Source organism: Octopus sinensis, linkage group LG2 (genome assembly GCF_006345805.1).
Source record: "Octopus sinensis linkage group LG2, ASM634580v1, whole genome shotgun sequence".
NCBI lineage: Eukaryota > Metazoa > Mollusca > Cephalopoda > Octopoda > Octopodidae > Octopus > Octopus sinensis.
Genome location: NC_042998.1, coordinates 146,793,769 through 146,816,268, shown reverse-complemented (window position 1 = coordinate 146,816,268; position 22,500 = coordinate 146,793,769). Strand labels below are relative to the sequence as shown.

Below are 22,500 nucleotides of genomic sequence, written 5' to 3'. Positions count from 1 at the left end.
CTGCCCCAGGCTCCAGTCTTATCTGGCAATGTTTCTACAGCTTGATGCCCTTCCTAACGCCAACCACTCCGTGAGTGTAGTGGGTGCTTTTTATGTGCCACCTGCACAGGTGATAAAAATAATTAATTCCTTTATTGCCCAAAAGGAGCTTAACATAGAGGGGACAAACAAGGACAGACAAAGGGATTAAGCCAATTACATCAACCCCAATGCGTAACTGGTTCTTATTTAATCGATCATGAAAGGATGAAAGGCAAAGTCAACCTCAGCAGAATTTGAACTCAGAACACAAAGACAGACAAAATACTGTTAAGCATTTCACCTGGCTTGCTAACAATTCTGCCAGCTCGTTTGAACATTCACTTTTACATGTTTTCATGGATTAGACAGAATTCATTGAGACAGATCTTTTACAGCCAGATGCCTTTCCTGTCACCAACTCTCACTTGTTTAGGAGTAAAGTAATAATTTCCAGTGGCTAGACATGTATTTCAAGGAAGGAGATGGATAATGAACATCATCATTTGTATGATATGATGCTTGTTTAGAATCATCACATAATGATAAGAGAAGAGTACAAACACAAATGCGCGAGCGCACACACACACACACACACAACAGGCTTCTTTCAGTTTCTGCTTACTCATAAGGATTTGGTTGACCTGAAGCTATAATAGAAGACACTCACCCAAGTGGGACCTAACTTAAGATCACATGCTTGGGAAGAAAGATTCTCAACCAGCCAGCCACTCTTGTGTCTATTTGTGTGTATATAAACAGACAGACATGCACATATATATATATATATATATATATATCATCATCATCATCGTTTAACGTCCGCTTTCCATGCTAGCATGGGTTGGACGGTTCAACTGGGGTCTGGCAAGCCCGAAGGCTGCACCAGGCCAGTCAGATCTGGCAGTGTTTCTACAGCTGGATGCCCTTCCTAACGCCAACCACTCCGAGAGTGTAGTGGGTGATTTTATGTGCCACCAACACAGGTGCCAGACGAGGCTGGCAGACGGCCACGCTCAGATGGTGTTTTTTATGTCCCAGCGATACAGGTGCCAGACGAGGCTGGCAGACGGCCACGCTCGGATGGTGTTTTCTTATGTGTCACCGACACAGGTGCCAGACGAGGCTGGCGAACGGCCACGCTCGGATGGTGTTTGTTACGTGCCCTCAGCACAGAGGCCAGTCGATGCGGTACTGGCTACGGTCACATTCGGATGGTTTTCTTATGTGCCACCGGCACTGGTACCACAAGGATACAAATTCTATATATATATATATATATATATATATATAAAACACCATCCGAGCGTGGCCGTTTGCCAGCCTCGTCTGGCACCTGTGTCGGTGGCACATAAAATCACCCACTACACTCTCGGAGTGGTTGGCGTTAGGAAGGGCATCCAGCTGTAGAAACACGGCCAGATCTGACTGGACTGGTGCAGCTTTCGGGCTCCCCAGACCCCAGTTGAACCGTCCAACCCATGCTAGCATGGAAAGCGGACGTTAAATGATGATGATGATATATATATATATATGATAGGCCACCTATGAATGGTTTAAATCAGTAGTTCTTATCCTTGGTTCATATAGCCCTTGTGGGTACATATAATATTTAATTATGAAAATACAGTAGGATTTTTTTATATACAGTGGATGGCCACAGAGGTCCAGTAAAGTAAAACAGGAATCAAAGTGGTCCATATGCAAAAAATGGTTGAGAACCACTGGTTTAACCCTTTAGTGATCACATTATTCTGCCAAAATTAATGCTTCTTTATTCACATTGTTTTGAAATAATCATGCATTATCTTGTAGCTTTGAGATTTTGATGAGGTAGCTGTTAATTTTTAAAACGATATTGTAGGGTTGGTGTGAGAGACCAGATCTGGCCAGTTTGAACATAAAACAGGCAGAATACTTTTGGCCGGATATGGCCGGTTTAAATGCTAAAGGGTTAAATAATCAATTGTAGCAGTTTACACTTCTATTTTGTGTGGTAAAAGCAATCTTGAGTTTGCCATATAATATTCAAGCGCCATGACATTATAGCCATTTGTTACTGAACTCTGTGCAAAATTCAGCAGCTTGAGCAATGCACCAGCATTGATTTTTGCTTTAAACCGAATAGTTTTATAACTGTGAATAGAGCTTTATTTGATTTTTATTTATTGATTTCATCTAGAGGAAGAGCAGTTTCAATGGCCTTCATAGACTCACCAAAACCAAGGAGATCAACATGGTTAATATTTTTACTGAATAGTTAACAGCTGCAGGAAAAATATATTCTTAGGGGGAATTCCAGAAAGATGATGTAGAGGAGAAAATAGACTGGATGTAAATGGATAGTGTAGGGAGTGGAAGGATGGACACAATATTGGTGATGAGAAGACAAATGAATTAGGAGTGTCATAACGGAGATGGTTGAAGTTGACCAAAGCCTTGGGTGGATCTGGTAGACAGAAACTGAAGGGAGCTCATCATATATATGTATGTGTGTGTGTGTGCTGGTCTTGATATTACATAACGGTTCGCAATGAGCTTTACCATCATACAAACAATGTTGCTTGTTATCAGTCCTCCATAAAAAAACATGTCTAACCAAGGGTAATAAATATTACCTTGCAGTAGGTGAAAGTTGTATCAGGAAGGGCACCTGGTAGTAGAAAAGCTGCCACAACAAATTCTGTCTGACCCATAGAATCAAAGAAAAAGTGGACATCAAAATAGTGATGATGATAATATAAGATATTTTTTCCTTGAATGCAACAAATGTAAAAACTTTCATTAAATCTCTTTCTAAAGGATTATACAGAAACTAGTTAATATGAAATGAAGCATGACATTGGATATCTTACACAAATGTATTGGCCATGTTAGCTTCAACTCACTTCAATTCATTTCACTGTTTTCTCTCTCTTTCGTTTTGTGTTCTTGCTTAGTGTAAAAACCAATTTCTCCAAACCCAATAATATAAGTATTTTTGCTGTTCATGTAATGTTAAGCTTAGCCTAGCAACCATACTCTCTCTCTCTCTCTCTCTCTCTCTCTCTCTCTCTCTCACCCTCTTTGTATATATCATTTTTCATCATATGTTTGTCTTCCTTTTATTTTAATTTTAATATTAATCCATAGAACCTTAATTCTTTATAATAATGACATAAAGAATAAAGGGTGGGGAAGGTAAGTGAGGGTCAATAAAGAAGGGAAAATAAATAAAGCTATATTTTGTACTGCTAAGCTCTTTCATTGCCTTTTTCTTTTCCTTTCTTCCTGTTGTATGTTTCCCTTTTAGGTTATTCCTATTGCCATCTATCAATATATATATATATATATAGATATAGATATATATATATATATATATATATATACACCTACCTACCTAATTATCTATCAACCTATATCTAAAGAGTCAGCAACCTATTTATCCATCTTGCTGTTTATATCTAGCTATCTAACTACATACCACATTACATATCTATATGTATCTATTTACTCGTAACTAAGAAGCTCCTCACAGTTTATATCTATTTTTCTATCTATCTACATATCTTTCTAACTACATCTCTATCTATCTCTTTGTTTCTCTTCTATTCAATAAATGTCTTCTGTTCAATTACAAGCTCTTATAACATTAAGCTAGAGTGTGATTTGTTTTCCTTGTATTGATCTATATCAGAACTTACTTCAGACCACCACAACTCACCCTGAAAGGCAGACACAACAACATTACAATAAAAGAACAGGTTAAATAAAAAGATTAAACTGCCACGTTGAACTCCTTTAAATATGTCACCTTCCACCTAGGTATCAGTTAAAACAGCTGGGAATTGTTATGTTGTACACACATAAATATGCATACACATGAGTGCACACACACATGCACACAAACAAAAACCAAAAGAAATAACATCAAATAAGGCAGTTTCTAGTTCAGTGAACAAGGCAGAACTTTAAAAGTACCTGATACTTTAAACATTCAATTGATACACTTCTAGAAACTTCTGTTCTTCAGCTCCTTACTGTTGCTAAATAATCAATATATAACCACAACTATCACTACACACACACATACACCACTAAAGACACATCTATGAAAGAGAATTATTTACTGTCATTTAATATATATTTTATTTCTTTACACCTTTTCCTTATATTTCCTTTCAATTGTTGTTAGTTACAATAGCTTTCACCATCTTTTATTTTTATTTTTCATATCTATTACATTTATTTTTATTTTCTTCATTTCCTAAATATATATATATATTTACAAATTGGAAGCAAATGTTCTGGTTCAGAAGTGTTCCAGAATTAGCAAATGCTAGTAATAAGTTTGGAGCACATAGTTCTGTCTAGACTGGTAGGGTTAGCAAGCCTTTTATATCATTCACCTATTGATAGAATCAGTGAAACCTTATTGTAATTCCATCCAGCAGCATGTAAATTTCTAAAATAAAATTAAAAGTATCATTAATAAAAAAATTTCTTGATTTAAAAACAATAATTCCTTTTTTCCACCATGGTATTATGACATTTTAATAAGAAATATTTAAGGTGATTAATGAAAAATGGGTGCAGGTGTGGGGAAAGAAGGTTACTTCCCAGCCACATAATTCTGGGTTCTGTTCCACTATGCGGCACTTTGGGCAAGCATCTTCAACTATAGCCTAGTGCCAACCAAAGCCTTGTGAATTGATTTGGAAGACAGAAAACTGAAAGAAACCCATTGTATGTGTGCGTGCGCGTGTGTGTGTGTGTGTGTGTGTTCACTTTGTGCTTGTGCGCTCCATTATCACTTGACAACTGGTGTTGGTTTGTTTACATCCCCATAACTTAGCAGTTTAGCAAAAGATGACTGATCGAATAAGCACCAGGCTTTAACAAATTAGTACTGGGATTAATTTGTTCAACTAAACCCTAGAAGATGGTGCCTCAGCCTGGCCACAGTTCCGAGACTGAAACAAATAAAAGATAAAAAGATAATGAAATTCATAAAGAACAATAAAAATTCAATCTAATAATATTGATATAGTTGGAATATTTAATATGTGTTTGGTGAGCACTACTTATCTCATTGATATTTGGCTGGAAATTAGTGAGTTTTGGCCTTTTATTACCTACTCTCTTCAAGATTCACTTCACTAATAATTCAGCATCCTTAATGCTCAAAATTGCTTCAGGCATTTATTGACCGATTGAAGTCAATACTAACTATCTGCAAGCCCTAAGTCTAAACCTTCATAGTCTTTTTGTTACATAACTGGTCAACCCTTTGATGGCAACAAACTCAAAATCAACCCTGGTTCTACAACATAAATCTCATGTTTTTAAAATTATCTAAATTAGAACATTCCATTAAAATTTCATGTTAATTTATATCCCAAACATTAGCTTAATAATGAGAAAGTTATTTTAATAAATGTTTCATTATTTTCACAATGAATTGAAAGAAAGGTAGTGTATTTTAACAGAAACAATGTGACACAAGGATTAAATGAATAAGCCAACAGGCTAAAAAAGAAGTAATGACCAAGGTAGAAAACTGTCAAATTGATCAGGCTTCTTTTGGTTACAGTCTTCCAAATCCATCCAGAAAGCTTTGGTCATCCCAGGGTTACAGTAGAAGACACTTACTTGCCCAAGGTGCAATGCAGTGAGATTGAATTTGAAACCACATGGTCAGGAAACCAATTTCTTAACCATGCATTTATACTTGAACTAAATCTCTTTTCAATTATCTAGTTATGGATTTTTGATTGAGACTTACAGGTAGACAAAGGTACAAGTAGGTCAAATGTCTAAAATCATTGATCTTAAAGCTGTTAAAACCAGCTGTTGAATATTCTTTACTCAATGATGTAACAGTATATTATCTTTACATTAACAGTATATTAGCAAGTCGATATCATAATGCTTCAGTTATTACATGTTGTTACAAACATGGGAAACATTTTAAGTTAAGCAAATACTTACTCAATATTATATTGAACAACTGGTTTCATGATCATCATTTAACATTTGTGTTCCATACTGATATGGGTTGGACAGTTTGACAGGATCTAACAGATCCAAGAATTGAATCATGCCCCCGTATCTACTCTGGCATAGTTTCTAAGGCTGGATGCCATTCCTAATACCAAACACATAACAACAAGTACTGAGTCGATTTACTTGACTAAACGTTCGAGGTGGTGTCCCAGCATCGTCACAGTCTAATGACTGAAACAAGTAAAAGATAAAAGATAAATAGCTAAAATATCAGCATCACTTAATAAACTTCTTTTTAACATTCTGAGTTCAAATTCTGCTATGGTCCTTCTTTTAAGGTTGATAAAATAAAGTACACCTAAAGTCCTGAAGTCAATGTAACTGACCTACCCGTCCTCTCAAAAATGCAAATCTTGTATCAAAATTATTATTATTAATGCATCATTATCATTATTGAAGATGAAAGAAAAAATGTTTAAACAAAATGATTGGTACAGGATAATGAATAGAATCAGGAATCATAATGGATAGATAGAAGGAAGAAGAGACAGACAGCAAAAGAAGAACAATATAGAAAAAGAAGCTAAGCAAGCCAATTAGACATACAGAGAGCAGTGTGGATAAAGACAGAAAAGAAAGGAGGGAGAATAACAAAAGAGAACCAGAAACAGTAAAGAAAGAGGGAGGGAGGTGAGTAATAGTTGCTGCTGCTGATGAATTATCTACATTCAAGGAATTTCATCAATGGTGTATATGTGGGGGAGGATGATGTCAATCAGGGATATAGCATTCAGATTAAGTATTCGTGTAGGTGTTGTTCTTGTTTAGCTCAAAGTAGGCCATGCAGAAGAGCTTTAATCAAAGGCATTCCAGTCATGGCCATCTAGTCTTTTATGTTCCAAACAGACACTACACTGGACTACATTGTACTTCTTTTATAAAGCAGTAAGGTATAATTTGAGAAAGATTTCGCAGTAAATTTTTTTTATGACACTCATTTACAACTATCATGTGATTGTTAAAATAAGTTAAAATAAGGCATGCACACACACACATGATGGGCTCCTTTTAGTTTCCATCTACCAAAACAACTCACAAGGCTTTTGTCAGCCTGGGGCTATAGAAGACACCTGCCCTAAGTGCCATACAGGTGAACCTAAAAGCATGTGATTAGGAAGCAAGTTTCTTAACTACACAACCATACCTGCATCTGTTCCAAACAAGTCAATAGACCTTACCATAAAAAAAAAAAAACAATGAAAGAAAAGTATTATAATTACTTCATTTCATCTAGATAAGACTTTGAAGGTTTTTGGAAAGATAATGAACCTTGGAATTGTTTCTAAATGTAACATACAACATTAGTAATCTCTGATTGGTAGTCTTTCAGACTAGCTACCACTGCCTCATGGAGAAAAAAGAGCGAGGAATTGGGTGATTGTTTCTTCCAAGAAATTTTGTTCTAAAAAATTTATTTATTTTACATTTTTGCCTTCAAATTCTGTTCCCTTTTCCAATATATTTTAACTATTATACCCTTGATTTTACTGCTATTTCTCGCACATCAAACGACCACTTTGAGGCTGCTTCATTAACTCACGATGTGTGTGTTGTGTATGGATGTGCATGTAATACTTAATCAATCAAAAATGTTAATTGGTGATGGCAGTATGAAGAACTGAAATACACAGCAATTAAACAAGACGTACTCCCTCAATCTCTTCACCCCACCCTCAATAACAGAATGGACTCCCTGGATTGACTGTTTAAATATAATTTTAGTAGAAACACTTTATTTCTGTTAGACGGACTCATCACTTGTCACAGGATAAAAGGAAAATGAGACAGCAATTTAAAGAAATTACCAAAAATAAAAACTTGGGAAACACATACACACAATTCTGTGTCTGCCTAAAATGGCTGGCTTGGCAAAAAGATACAAACCACAACACAGGTGCAGGCATGGCTGCATTGTTAGGAAGTTTGCTTTCTGGCTACATGGTTTTAAGTTCTGACCAACTGCATAATACTTTGGACAAGTGACTTCTACTATAGCCATATCTCAACCACAGCCTCATGAGTGGATTTGGTAGATAGAAACTGAAAGTAGTCTGTTGTATATATGTGTGTGTGTGTGTCTGAATATTTATATTAGTGTCTCTATGTCTTGACATCACATGATAATTGTAAATGAGCATCACTGTCAAACAAGCAGTGTTATTTATTTCTAGTATTCCTTGCCATGGAGAAATAATATCACCTTGCTTAGAAACAGGTAAGAACAGACAACAAGAAGGGCCTCTAATCATGGAAAATCTGCCTTAATAAAACCTCATCAGCCCCATGCAAGCATGCAAAAGTAGACATTATAATGATGATGTTGATCATCACAAGTATAACATACACACATATTAGTTTCAAACTTTGGCACAAGGCCAGCAGTTTTGGGGGATGGGCTAAACCAATTAAATCAACCCCAATGATCAACTGGTACTTATTTTATCAATCCCAAAAGAATGAAAAACAAAGTCAACCTCAGCAAAATTGGAACTCAATGTAACGTCACAAATGAAATGTCACTAAGCATCTTACCTGACATGCTAATAATTCTACCAGCTTGCCATCTTAGCACACACACACAAATTGAAAGCAAGATGATAAAAAAAATTTTATGGGGATATTTTATCAAAAACATTGATATTTCCTTACTAATGCTAGAAACAATTCCAAGGTTCATTATCTTTCCAAAATCCTTCAAAGTCTTATCTAGATGAAATGAGGTAATTATAATACTTTTCTTTCATTGTTTTTTTTTTTTTATGGTAAGGTCTATTGGATTGTTGGAACAGATGCAGGTATGGCTGTGTAGTTAAGAAACTTGCTTCCCAATCACATGCTTTTAGGTTCACCTGTATGGCACTTAGGGCAAGTGTCTTCTATAGCCCCAGGCTGACAAAGACCTTGTGAGTTGTTTTGGTAGATGGAAACTAAAAGGAGCCCATCATGTGTGTGTGTGTGTGTGTGTGTGTGTGCGCACGTGCACGCACACCTTATTTTAAAAATCACATGATAATTGTAAATGAGTGTCACTGTCTTACAAGCAAAGCCATTCATTTCTAATCTTCCATGAAAACATGTTTGGTTATGGGGAAATACTACTCGCTTACAAACAAGTGAGGTTTGGAGACTTGAAAGGCTTCTGCCCAAAGAAAATCTGTTTCAATGAATTCCATCTGACCCTTGTAAGCATGGAAAAGTAGACATTAAAATGGCAATGATGATGATGATTCATTGGAATGTTCTGGTGTCTATTTCTCCTTTCTTCATCATCATTATTTTATTCACTTTCCATGCTGGGATAGATAAGACAAAATACCACAGTCAGAATCAGCACATCTTCTGAAGTGGTGCTTATGTAGATGGGTCATAGTAACTGCATCCCAGTTAGTTTCTACAGCTGGAAGCCCTTCCTAACAGCAGCCATTTTACAGATAAGTATACAGGGTGTGTTTTTCATGGCAGCAGTATTAGAGAGATAGCCATGTCTTTGACAAAACAAAAGAGTCTACAGTGTGTTCAGAGCTAGCCCTATCAGATAGCAAGCATAGAAGGACTTCCTCGATATAACCAAAGGGATTTCACATACCTGCTCATGAAATTTACACCTCTGCTTATGAATGTTTGTCCTCTATGCTGGCATGGGTTGGACGATTTAACAAGAGCTGGCAAGCCAGAGGGCTATGCCAAATGCTATTGTCTGTTTTAGCATGATTTCTGCGGCTGGATGCACTTCCTAATGACAACTATTTTACAAAGTGTACTGAGTACTTTTTTTGTTACAATAGCACTGGTGGGGTCACCAAGTAACTTGCAAGACAAGACAACATCCCCTTGATTGGTGGCAGGGAGTATCAAGGGAGGTAGCTTTGTACCAGCTGATGTGAGGTTAAAAGAATGATAGAAGGACAGAGATAGGTGTCTTGCTGTAGAAGAAATAAAAGGATATCCCAGTTGGAGAAGAAGGGAGGACACATAGAGAGGAAGATAGAGATAAGGAAGGTGGGAGAGATGGTGGTGAATATGACTCAGAACACAGTTTCAATGTGTAGTGGGGAAAAATAATAGGTGAAGTGATACAGAGGATTGTACTGAGGGGGTGGGGACAGAGAGGAATATTTCATAAGAATATGAGAGGAGATGGTTAGATGGGATAGAGGAGGCTGTAGTAACTGAAGGTGAGATATATAGGAATGGCTCAGGGGGAGGGCTTAGGTTACATACATGATGGCACTGAGAATGATAGAGGATAAAGGAAGTGTTAGGGATAGAGTTAAGCACAGAGGAAGGAGCTTGACTGGAAGAAGATGAGGAATGGAAACTGTTTTGGGGAGGGGAGGAGAGGGGAAGGTAAAGAAAGGAGAAGTGTGTAGTTTGTACCCATTTTGCTTTCAGGTGATTATGGTAGTTGAATAATATCAGATCGGAGGAGCAGTGAGAATGGGAGTGGGGCAGAGCTTTGCACATACAAGCATTTACTAAGGTGGTTTTAGGAAATCAATTCTATTGTGGTGGGTAGGTTTTAGTTAGAAATATAGATTCCTCAGGTGATGAATGAAAGACTTAAACAGCACACTACCTAAGTGTTACATACTATTTAGTTGTATCTTTTTACATTCCAAGTTTAAATCATACCAAGATTAATATTCTTTAATCCTTCTAGAGTTGATAAAATAAGTACCTGTCATTTCTCATAAATGGTGATGCCAATGTCCTATGTAAAATAAATTCATTTGTAAACATGAATATTGACAACTTCATGAACTACATGTGATATACAAAGACCAAATTAGATCTTATATTGAAACACTCATACAAGAATAGAATCTATATTAATGATAAAATGTAATACAAAACTCACTTACAAATAACACATCTTATTAATTAATTAATATGAAATACCATAACCAAACCATTTCCTGATTGCTGAGAGATACCAGATGTCAATAGTCACAAAAATTTTCCTTGAACCTTTTAATATCAACCTGTCTGAGACTGCTTTTTATCTTATGATAAAACTTCTTGTTCAAAGTGATCTAAATTAAAACTTTCCATCAAAATTTCATGTTAATTTATTTATGTATCAAACACCACTTTAATAATGGTTTCAAATCTTGGCACAAGGCTAGCAATTTCAGAGGAGGGATTAAGTTGATTACAATTACTCCAATGCTCAACTGGTACTTATTTTATTGACACTGAAAGGGTGAAAGGTAAAGTCAATTGTTACAAAGTTTGAATTCAGAATGTAAAGAAACAAAATGCTGCTAAGCATTTTGCTCAGCACAGTAACAATTTTGCCAGTTCACAACCTTATATCAGTTTAATAATGACACTTATTTTACTAAGTTCCTTCTTAATTTCAAAATTAATTGAAACAAAGGCAGCATATTTCAACACAAGAGTTAACCCTTCATGGGGTGTGTTGTTACCTGAAATTTTTTTAAATACTCATAATTTCTAGTTGGCAACTTATTTTTTTGCTCCCTTCCTCTACTCTTCTGACTCAGTCAGAGTGTGCTGCAGGTGGTGTGGTGCAGTTATGGCTCAACTGTCATGGGTGGTAGACATCATTTTTGTCTGGTCACCCCATGTGACTAACGCAGTTCAAGTTTTGATTTAATGCATATTGTAACAGAGATTGCTTGTTATGTTATTTTTTCATGTTAATATTCATGACAGAGATTAAAAAATTCCACAAAATGGTGTATTCTGTGCATATTTTCAAAATATGATCTGAATCTAAGATTTTTTAGTTTTCCTTAATTTTATATTTTGTTTTTGGATTTGGTTTGCAAGATTCTTTATATGAGTTCGTGTGTTGAAGCATATTCTGTTGTGTCTGGGAAGAGTCATTTTCTTTTTGTACCTTATAATGTAACACACTCATTGGTAAAATTTCCACTTTTTTTCTTATTTTTATTTTCCTAAAATTTTCGTTGCGTCTTGCAACTTTTTCAATAGTTTTGACTATAAGAAAAAAGTGGAAATTTTACTGGTGATTGAGTTAGATTATAAGGTACAAAAAGAAAATTACTCTCCACAGACACAACTTAATTTTATAATTTATCTTATTGTATTGTTTTATATCAATCAGCTACAAGGGTTTCAAACTTCTCAGCAGTGATTGCAGATATACATTCTGAACCAAGAGAATGAGTATATTTTACATAATGCTAAAACTATAAACATTTTTGTATTGGGGTGTGTAAACACCCCATATAACTAACCATGTTCAGCAAGGTCAGGTGACTAATGAAGGGTTAATAATAATAACAAATGAGAAACAGAAGAACTATAATTCCTATGATTCTTGCTTCATTAAAATTTAGGAAAAAAAAACAGCAATACAAACCTACACTACAATAACTTGACAGGTTTTCCTAAAAGTAATCTGAGCATCAGATTATGTCTAGGAAAGGCATGAATGTCACAGTTGAAGATATTAAATAAAAATTAAAACAGAAATGCAGCAGAACTGTGCCAGTGATCAGATCACAGCTGTGTGACAAAAAATGACATTACAGGTTCAGTGTGTGAGGCTGGATCTGGTCAATTTGAACATAAAACAGGTAGAATATTTCCGCCAGGTACAGCCAGTTGCTTAAGGATTAAATTTTGTTCTAGTCTATTGAGAATGTCTGTTGTTTATGGTGATATCTAGTGGTTATTTAAGCTAGTGTTATAACTCTTATATTGAAACTCCCACACAAGCATAGCATTTATATTAATAATAAAATATAACACAAAACTCAATTATGAATCATAACACATCCAAATAATTAATTAGAACGAGACACCATGACTAAATTATTGCTGAGAAACATCAAATGTCAATAGTTACAAGAATTTTCCGTAAACCTTTTAATATTAACCTGTCTGAAACGGCCTTTGGACTTATTCTTTTACTTGTTTCATTTGTCTGCAGCCATACTGGAGCACAATAAAATTTCCTGTTTAAAGTGACCTAAATTAAAACTTTGCATCAAAATTTTATGTTAATTTTTATGTATCAAACACCAGTTTAAGGCAAAATGTGGTTGTTTAGGTTGATGTTGTAAAATTTTCAATGCTATCCAAGTATCATAAGACTTTGCAAGAAGCTAGACATGCAGTTGCAGATCATATTCACATGTGTGTGTCTGTGAAGGGTGCATCATACCCTTAAAAGAAGTTAAAATCAGTATTGTAAAGTAAATGAAACATTTGCTAGTTTTCTAGCAGTGATACCTATTTACAGCCAGGTAGAGTGGACAAATGGGAGTTACAAATCAAGTAACTGAATGACATAAGACTTTGCAAGAAGCTAGACATGCAGTTGCAGATCATATTCACATGTGTGTGTCTGTGAAGGGTGCATCATACCCTTAAAAGAAGTTAAAATCAGTATTGTAAAGTAAATGAAACATTTGCTAGTTTTCTAGCAGTGATACCTATTTACAGCCAGGTAGAGTGGACAAATGGGAGTTACAAATCAAGTAACTGAATGACATACAGAAAAATGTTCAAATAGGCACAAGTATGGCTTGCTTTGCAGCCATGTGGTTTTCAGATTCACTCCCACTGCACAGTATCAAGGGCAAGTATCTTCTACTATAATCTGGGCTTTGTGAGTGAATTTAGTAGACAGAAACTATGCAGAAACCTGTCATATATGAGTATATATACATGTGTGTGTATGTGTGTCCCACACTGCATAAGTCAGATGGAATTTGTTGAGGCATATTTTCTATAGCTGAGACACCCTTCTTGTCACTAACTCTCACTTATTTTCAAACAAAGTTTGTTTGCATCCCCATTACTTAGCAGTTTGGCAAAAGAAACTGATAGAATAAATACCAGACTTTCAAAAATAAATACTGAAGTTGATTTGTTTGACTAGACATTTCAAAGCAATGCTCCAGCATGGCTGCAGTCCAATGACTAAATCAAGTAAAGGACAAAACAATTAACTGAAATTTGCCTTTTAGTTAGAGAAGGGAAACCAAAACCTAGTGTTAGCTGTGACTCTTGATTAAAAGAGGAGATAATTTCAAAAAATTCATAATTAATTTCAATACTTGGAGAGAAAAAATATGTGTTCTTTGTTAGCAGATAAGGTGACAGCTGCAGACATTTTATAGTTTTATTGAGATGCAGGTATGATTGTGTGGTTAAGAAGTTTGCTACCAAACTACATGATTTCAGGTTCTGTCCCACTGCATGGCACCTGAGGTAGGTGATTTCCACAATATCCCCCAGACTGACCAAATCCTTGTGAATGGATTCAATAGAGAAAAACTGAAAGAAGCCTTTCATGTGCATGCGTGTGTGTTGGTGTATACCCTTTTCTTGACATATGATGGTTGTAAATGAGCATCACCATCATACAAGCAACACTGTTCATTTCCAGTCTTCTGCAAAAACATGCCACAACATGGGGAAATATCTTGCTTGAAAATAAGTGACAATTGGTGGCAGGAAGGGCATCTCAGCTGTAGAAAATATGACTCAACAAATTCCATCTGACCCATGCAAGCAATGGAAATTCAATGTTAGATGATGAAGATGATGATGAAAAATAGAAAACAGTACTTACGAATGTAATGTTGCAAGAGCTTGTCCCATTTCTTCACTTCTAAAAGTGTTTTGATTTAGCATGTCAATAGATGGAACAAATATACAAGCAGACTCCGGTGAACGTGTATAAAATGGACTATTAGCAATTGTCTGTACAATTTCCATAAATTCAGGAGAGGTGGGCTGAGAAATACCAATTCCTTTCTCATCCACAAATTTTTCAAAAGGATATACGTAAACACTGATTTTGGTATCATCATTGTATCCACAGTGGTAAACATCCATACATGTGTGGAAGATGCAGTCTTGATTATGAGATAATGGCTGGGAACTAGTTGACAGGATTTTAACTTCTCTACTTTTTTCAGCAGTTTGAAAATTGAAATGGTAAACTTCAGATGGCTTGTTTGAATTAGGCCAAAACAAAATGGCACTTAGCAGTAATACAAACAGTAATATTAATATAAATTGGTAATTGTTTTTATAAAATGTTCGCACCACTCTAGTTCTCCCAACCATGGCTGGTAATTATTTTTAAAAGAAAAAAAAAACTGAAAAAGAAAGAAGAAAATGTGAACTGAAAATATTTGCAAACTTTATGGAAGAAAATAAAGTGCAGGTACAACATCAATTTCCAGAATTTTTGGTTCCAAAGCTTTTCAGAAATAGTGATTTTTTCTGAACATGGGCTGGTCACCACACTCTAAATTAAACAAATATTAAATTTACTTAAATAATTAAATGAAATACAGGTACCTGTACATTAGTGTGGATTGTAGGAGGTTCCGGAACATCAGTGTCCAGAAAGTTGGTGTTGTACATGTATGTATGTATGTATGTATGTATGTATATATATATATATATATAGTTCAAATTTACAGAAAACAAAAGATGAAGACAGATGTAGGAACAACAAGCAGGTGTATTAGTTTAATGCTCAGGAATAGAGGAAAAATTTTTAACGTTTCGAGCCTAGAGAGAGAAAAAGAAAATATACAGAGTTCAAGGATCCACCATGACGAGATGTGTGTGAGTATGAACGTGCATGTGCACATGAGTGTTTGTGTCACATTGTCTTGACATTGACAGAGAAATGAGTGTCACTGTCATACAATCAGTGTCAATCCTTTCCAGTAATCTATGGAAACCTGTCTGGCCATAGGAAAATATTATCTTGCTTGAAAATAGATGAGGATTAGTGGCCAGAAGGGCATCTGGCAATAAAAAATCTGCCTACATAAACTCCATGGAAGATGGTTGCCAGAGATGTCATGCAGTGGGATTGAACCTGAAACCAAGTGATTGGGAAGTAAGCATTTCACCTACACAGTCACACTTGTGTCATCATCATCATCATCGTTTAACGTCCGTTCTCCATGCTAGCATGGGTTGGACGGTTCGACCGGGGTTCTGGGAAGCCAGAAGGCTGCACCAGGCTCCAGTCTAATCTGGCAATGTTTCTACAGCTGGATGCCCTTCCTAACGCCAACCACTCCGTAAGTGTAGTGGGTGCTTTTTACGTGCCACCTGCACAGGTGCCAGGCGAGGCTGGCAACGGCCACGGTCGGATTGGTGTATTTTATGTGCCACCGGCACGGAAGCCAGTCGAGGCGGTGCTGGCATCGGCCACGAGTCGGATAGTGCTTTTTACGTACCACCAGACCAGGGATCCTGGCTGGTTCAATTCGATTTTGATTTCGATTTCGCTTGCCCCAACATGTCTTCACAAGCAAAGGGGGTTGGCATGGGTGCCTGTCGTACGGTCGCATTGGAGTATTTTACGTGCCACGGCCATGTATAATAACATGAAGAGGTTGACACAAAGTAAATAGCTAATTGGGCTGCATCTGAATTCAATGGTATGATTTCTTTGCGCTTCTAAATGAATTTTTTTAAAAAAAAAGGTGATAATATATGAAAGAACATAACTAATCTCGGTTGGTTGTTGGCTTAGGTTTTGATTAAGCAAAAACACTTTGCCAGAGATGTGACACAAGCTACATCTAAAATCTAGAGAAGATGATGGATATGATGATGATTTCTGGTACAGAAAAAAGGACACAAATTTTGTTATTATGGAAGTCGAAGGGACAACATAAATCACCTTCACTACTTGACAGGTACTTATTTCATTGATTCTAGGAAACTGGAAAGCAAAATTGACCTCAGCAGGATTTAAACTCAAAACTTAAAAGGATATAACTACCTGGGTACCATTTCTGTCATTATTACCATTTATATGACAAATGATCTAGATTTTGAAATAATTTCTAATAATCCCAAGCTACTGATGAAGTCAAACATTTTTAAAGATTTAATTGCTAAACACATAGTTTCAGGTTCAGTCCCACCGCATGAAACATTGGGCAAGTGTAGTCCCAGGCTGATCAATACCTAGTGAGTGGATTTGGTAGACAGAAACTGTGTGGAAGCCTATCCTTGTCCCTATACCCATTCCTTTCCCCCAACATTCATCTATCCTTGGCACATATTACATCCCCTAACTCTTTGTGCTACCAGTTACTGCCTTCCCCCAACCACACCACACACACACAATTCCAGCCCTCATTCTCATTATCATTCCATCCCCCCACATACCTCCAGCTATATTTCTTCTCTGCTCTGCTATACTTCATTTTAACACCTCTCATATCTGCTATCATTCCCAATGCTTGCTTAAGTTTGCCACCACACACACACACTTCACTACGACGACCTTTATGTATATCTATATCTCATTCCTCCACTACTTTTGTGCCTTGTTCATTATCCCCTACTCCCTGGACTATCATTCCTGAGCCATTTCTGTCTCTCTCACCTAACTCCACCTCTTTGTTGTTCCTTGACGTTATGGCACCCCATCACTACCATCCTATCTTCCTCCCAGATATTCCTACTCACCCTTGTATAACTGCAGAGTTAGCAAGAGGCCTCTGCTTGTCCCTGCCATAAAGTCACCTCTCTGCCCTCTCAAAAACTCACCTACTTAGTTAAAAGGGCTTTTCTTCTTTCCTGTCTTGCAAGTTACTTGGCAACCTCATTGGTGCTGATGGCACGAAAAATAGCATCCAGTACACACTGTAAAGTGTCGATATTTGGAAGGGCATTCTGCCATAGAAACCGTGCCAAAGCTGACTTGGAGCACACCAGTTCAGCAGGTCCTGTCAAACCATCCAATTCATGCAGTATTGGAAAACGGACGTTAAAATGACGATGATTATGGTGTATGTGTGTGTGAGTGCGTGTCTTTGTCCGCCATCGCCGGTTGACAACCAGTGTTGGTTTGTTTACATCCTTGTAACTTAGATGTTCAGTAAAAGACGCCAACAAAATAACAGATACTAGGGGAGAAATGTTTTTGTTCGACTAAACACTCGAAGGTGGTGCCCTAGCATGGCCGCAGGCCGGTAGCTGAAACAAGTAAAAGGTAGAAGTAACTTTTAAGTGTATACACTAATGAAACTGAACAATATCTCTTCACTTGACACGAATGTCCTGAACTCCAAAGGCGCCATCTGTTTGTCTTGAATTCGGGAAACGTCAGTTTAAAGTTTATACATCTTTATATTTATAATTTATCTAAAAATACATAGATAATGGTGAATGTGTAGGATAGCTGTTGTCTGAAGTAAGATATTTAGATAATGTACACATGCTTCCTGTGGTTTGTCTGTTCACTTCCGTTGACCATATTAAAATGGTATCTAGAATCTAAAAGGAATTTAATTTTAAGTAATGTTTTAATTTCACAAGGTTATAGCAGGAGTTGCTATACTGCTGAGAAAAACACAGATGACATTGTATGTAACGTGTCCTGCAAATATATCAACTATAAACAGCGCTTGATTTTTTAAATAAATAATTTTTAAAAAACATTAATAAATATGATGACTTTTACAATGGTACACAGACACAAAATTCAACTTTAAGACGCTAAATTAAAGTAAAATGTCCTGAACCATATACTCGTCAAATAGTTTTAGGATTTCCAGTCATCTCTGTGGAATTGGTAAAATGATACAAGTAGTGGGAATAGCTAGGATTAAATAATACAATTAAACTAAATATAAGTAAACAAGTATTTCAGAGTAGAAATGAACTGGGATCATAATACACAGATATTATCTATAAAAGCTAATAACCCCTAATGCGCGTAAGTGGGTGACCCTTGATTTAAAATAATTTACAGTTTTAATTAATGTTTCTTAAGTAGATAAGAAGCAGGTTTGTGACTGTGATGTTCATACGTTTCTCAAGAGTAATATTAGTGATGTAATGAATGTTAAATTATCCAAAAAGCGGGGCCGAAATTGATTAACATTGGTAGAAAGCCTAATGATGATGATGATGGCTGCTTACCAAAACATGACACTTGGAAAAAGAAATGAAATTATGTACCAGACATTTTCTTTCTTCCTAAGAGCATTAAGAATATATTTCAAGAGTTAAGAAACAAAATAATTTGCTTTTTTAAGGGAGAAATTAAATCGAGATTCCTTGATTACCAAATTTATCTTCATCGACAAAATATCCCATTCGATGTTATTTCAATCTTCAGAAGATTGAGGGGGTTGTTGTCGAAATTAATAAAACAAAGGTGGAGAAGGACTATTTCAATTCTGTTCCTAAGAACAGATGTGAGAAACGTAATTACTTTGAAGATTGCAACGAAGATGGAATTCTAAGATATTTATTTCCTGTCCGATAATGTTCTTCGACAGAGAATTCCAAGACTGCTGAGTAAGATAACAAGAAAACAACAGGTTAATACTCCTCTAAATTCCAGAATGAGATTAACTGATAACAAATGTTAATGTTATTTCAGGGTAAAATAAAGATATCACAAAGAAAACAAAAACAATAAGTTGGGATCTTAAGTTGTTTCATCTGTAATGGTCCCAAGAGAAATAATTAAATAATCTCAAAGGAATTGATAATTTCCAATTTTGATATATCAAGACATTTATCGAATCTCCTGAAAATATAGTTAGTTCCAATGTAAAGCTAATATCACTAGCGATCAGAGAAAAGTATTTTAATAAAGTAAACATTAAGGTCCGATGAAGCGAGTGGCGGTTTGTCTGCGTCGGCAATTAGTGAAGAATATAAACAGTTGGAAAGCGGAGGAAGACGGAAAAGCATAACGATTTTGACATAGTCCTTCGTTTCTATGTAGGGTACGGTTAGAAATCTTTCATCGAGGATGTTAATTATTAGACTTTCCTTTCTCTCAACGTCAATTAAATTAAAATTTTAAATTGTGTAGAGAAAATGACATCCAACAAACGATCTATGATCGTAGATGTATCAACAAATAACACATTAATGACTATAAATAATCAACTTCGTATATAATTCCAAGCACCAGATGAAGTTAGAAGTACAGTTAATAAGTTAGTGGGTGGAATTAGTAAGAAAGACATTGATGAATGAGACAATAAGCAAAAGCAATTTACCTGGTCGTGTGGTTTAATTCGCGTCAACCAGCTTCAGACATCCATTTCCGGTTCTGACGTCAGAGAGGTGCGCGCGCACTGCCAGCAGCGAAGCAGACGACTCGGTTGCATCGCGGCGGCGGCAGCGGCAACAGCGGAGGCGGCTGTTGTTGGGTGACTGCAGCTAGGATTTCTCTGGCAAAGCAAGGTAAAACTCTCAGTACTAAATATCAACAACAAACAGATCAACCACTACCACACATAAATCGACAAACAGTAGTGGAAAGTAAAAAAAATCAAAGTATCCAACTGAAACAACCCAGTTATATTCCAATATAACTTCGTTGTGGTCATCATGGATTTATTTCGGAGGCATTTTAACCAAATATTTTCGGAAAGATTTTCGCCTACCATATGAAAGGATGAAATAAAATGGAATAAATAACAAATGCATACATATTTCCGGATATTCTACGACCAGCCTGATTAAAACATTCTGTTTCCACGATGCCTGGTTTAGTGGTATTTAAACGAAGGTGGTCCATCGGATCCGACGATCTGGTTGTACCTGCCGTCATCATGATCGTCGTGCATCTCGTATGGTAAGACATCTCTTTATTATATTCCTTTCTTTTGAATATATATATATATATATACATTACTATGTTATCTCTTCTTGAGACTTGATAACTAGCTATATATATATATATATAATACATACACAAACACACACATACGTAGATTCAATTTCTCTAATAATAATGATAATATATACATATCTATGTATGAATATGTATGTATATATACATATATACTTATCTATGCATATATATACATATATACTTATCTATGCATATATATATATATCTATATATATATATATATATATATAATATACATATCTATGCATATATACATACATATATATATTTATATGTATATATACATATATATTTATATACATACATACTATATATATATATATATATATATATATATATATATATATCTATATATTACTATAATGTTTCATACAACATGTATGCGCTACTAATAATTCGTTTCCCCGCCGCTGCACCATATCTAATGGCTGTGCTCCAGCATGGCCACAGTCATTGGACTGAAACACAAGAAAAGATTAAAGTACGTTCATCTGACGCTGATTAATGTACTTCTGTGCGTGAAACTATTAGTAGCGCACATAATGCATGTAGTAAGAAGCATTTATAGCAATATTAGACGCTCATTAGATGGAGTATTCTTCTTATTGATTTTTACACAAATTAATTTTGTGTGTGTATATATATATATTATATATATATATATATATATATTAATATATATATATATATATATATATATATATATATATATGTATGTATATGTGTGTGTGTGGATGGATAGATAGATAGATAGATATGTATATAATATAAATATATATCTTTTCTTTTATTGTACTAAGACTTATAGACTAGTTACTTTTTAATTATATTACTAGAATTCCATTCCATTTATTAGAAAATTCTATTGTTATTTTATACCGTTTTTACTATTATTGTCTTTCATAATTCGTTTGCTTTTTTCTAACATTACATTGAAAATTTTGATCAGGCTTTTTCACCTGAGGACGCAGCCTCAATTCTGCAATATTTTGGAATTTTTCCCTTTTTTTTTTTTTTTTTGCATTTTGCATTTATACAGACATGTAAGTAATTCATTTATTATTAAATATAATAATGTGAATTATTTACATGTTTTTAGCTTAAGAAACAATTTGTCGTGCTATTTCAATTTTCTTATGGCTAAATAGAATTTCATCAAACTATTTCTCTGTCATTTCTGACTTTATACACTCTCCATCGTACTATATATTCTGTTTTGGAGAATGATATTTCCTTCCCGATTCCTTGAAACCCTATATATATATATATATATATATATATATATATACATATATATATATGTATGTATGTATGTATGTATGTATAGGTATATATATTACATATATACATAATGTATTTATATATATGCATATATATAATGTATGTATATATACATTATACATATACATATATACACACACTCACATGTAATCTTTTCTTTGTTTCAGTCATTTGACTGTGGCCATACTGGAGTACCGCACGTAGACTCCAGAGTTTATTCTATCGGTTCCTTTTCCCGAACCGCTAAGTTACGGGACATAAACACACGAGCATCGGTTCCCAAACGATGTTGGGAGTACAAACACAGAAACACATGCATATATATATTCTTTTATTGTCTCAGTTATTTGACTGCAGCCATGCTGGAGCATCGCATTTAGTCGAACAAATCGAATCCGGGGCTTATTCATTATAAGCCTAGTACTTCTATCGGTTTCTTTTACCTAGTCGTTAAGTAACGTAGATGTAAGCACACTAAGATGGGTTTTCAAGTGATGTTCTCT

General features: G+C 35.4%; 2 protein-coding genes across 2 annotated transcripts in view; one reads left to right on the top strand and one right to left on the bottom strand.

Moving 5' to 3' along the window:
• Window positions 1–20,142, bottom strand: part of LOC115230884 (exostosin-2-like) — an 83,329-nt gene extending 63,187 nt beyond the window's left edge. The window contains exons 1-2 of the mRNA XM_029800998.2: window positions 20,076–20,142; window positions 14,639–15,170 (exon numbers count right to left, since the gene is read on the bottom strand). Coding sequence (XP_029656858.1) covers window positions 14,639–15,138 — 500 coding nt within the window. The 5' untranslated portion in view covers window positions 15,139–15,170; window positions 20,076–20,142. The remainder of the gene's footprint in view (window positions 1–14,638; window positions 15,171–20,075) is intronic.
• A 5-nt stretch (window positions 20,143–20,147) lies between these two features.
• Window positions 20,148–22,500, top strand: part of LOC115232434 (diacylglycerol lipase-alpha) — a 241,456-nt gene continuing 239,103 nt past the window's right edge. The window contains exon 1 of the mRNA XM_029802306.2: window positions 20,148–20,656. Coding sequence (XP_029658166.1) covers window positions 20,562–20,656 — 95 coding nt within the window. The 5' untranslated portion in view covers window positions 20,148–20,561. The remainder of the gene's footprint in view (window positions 20,657–22,500) is intronic.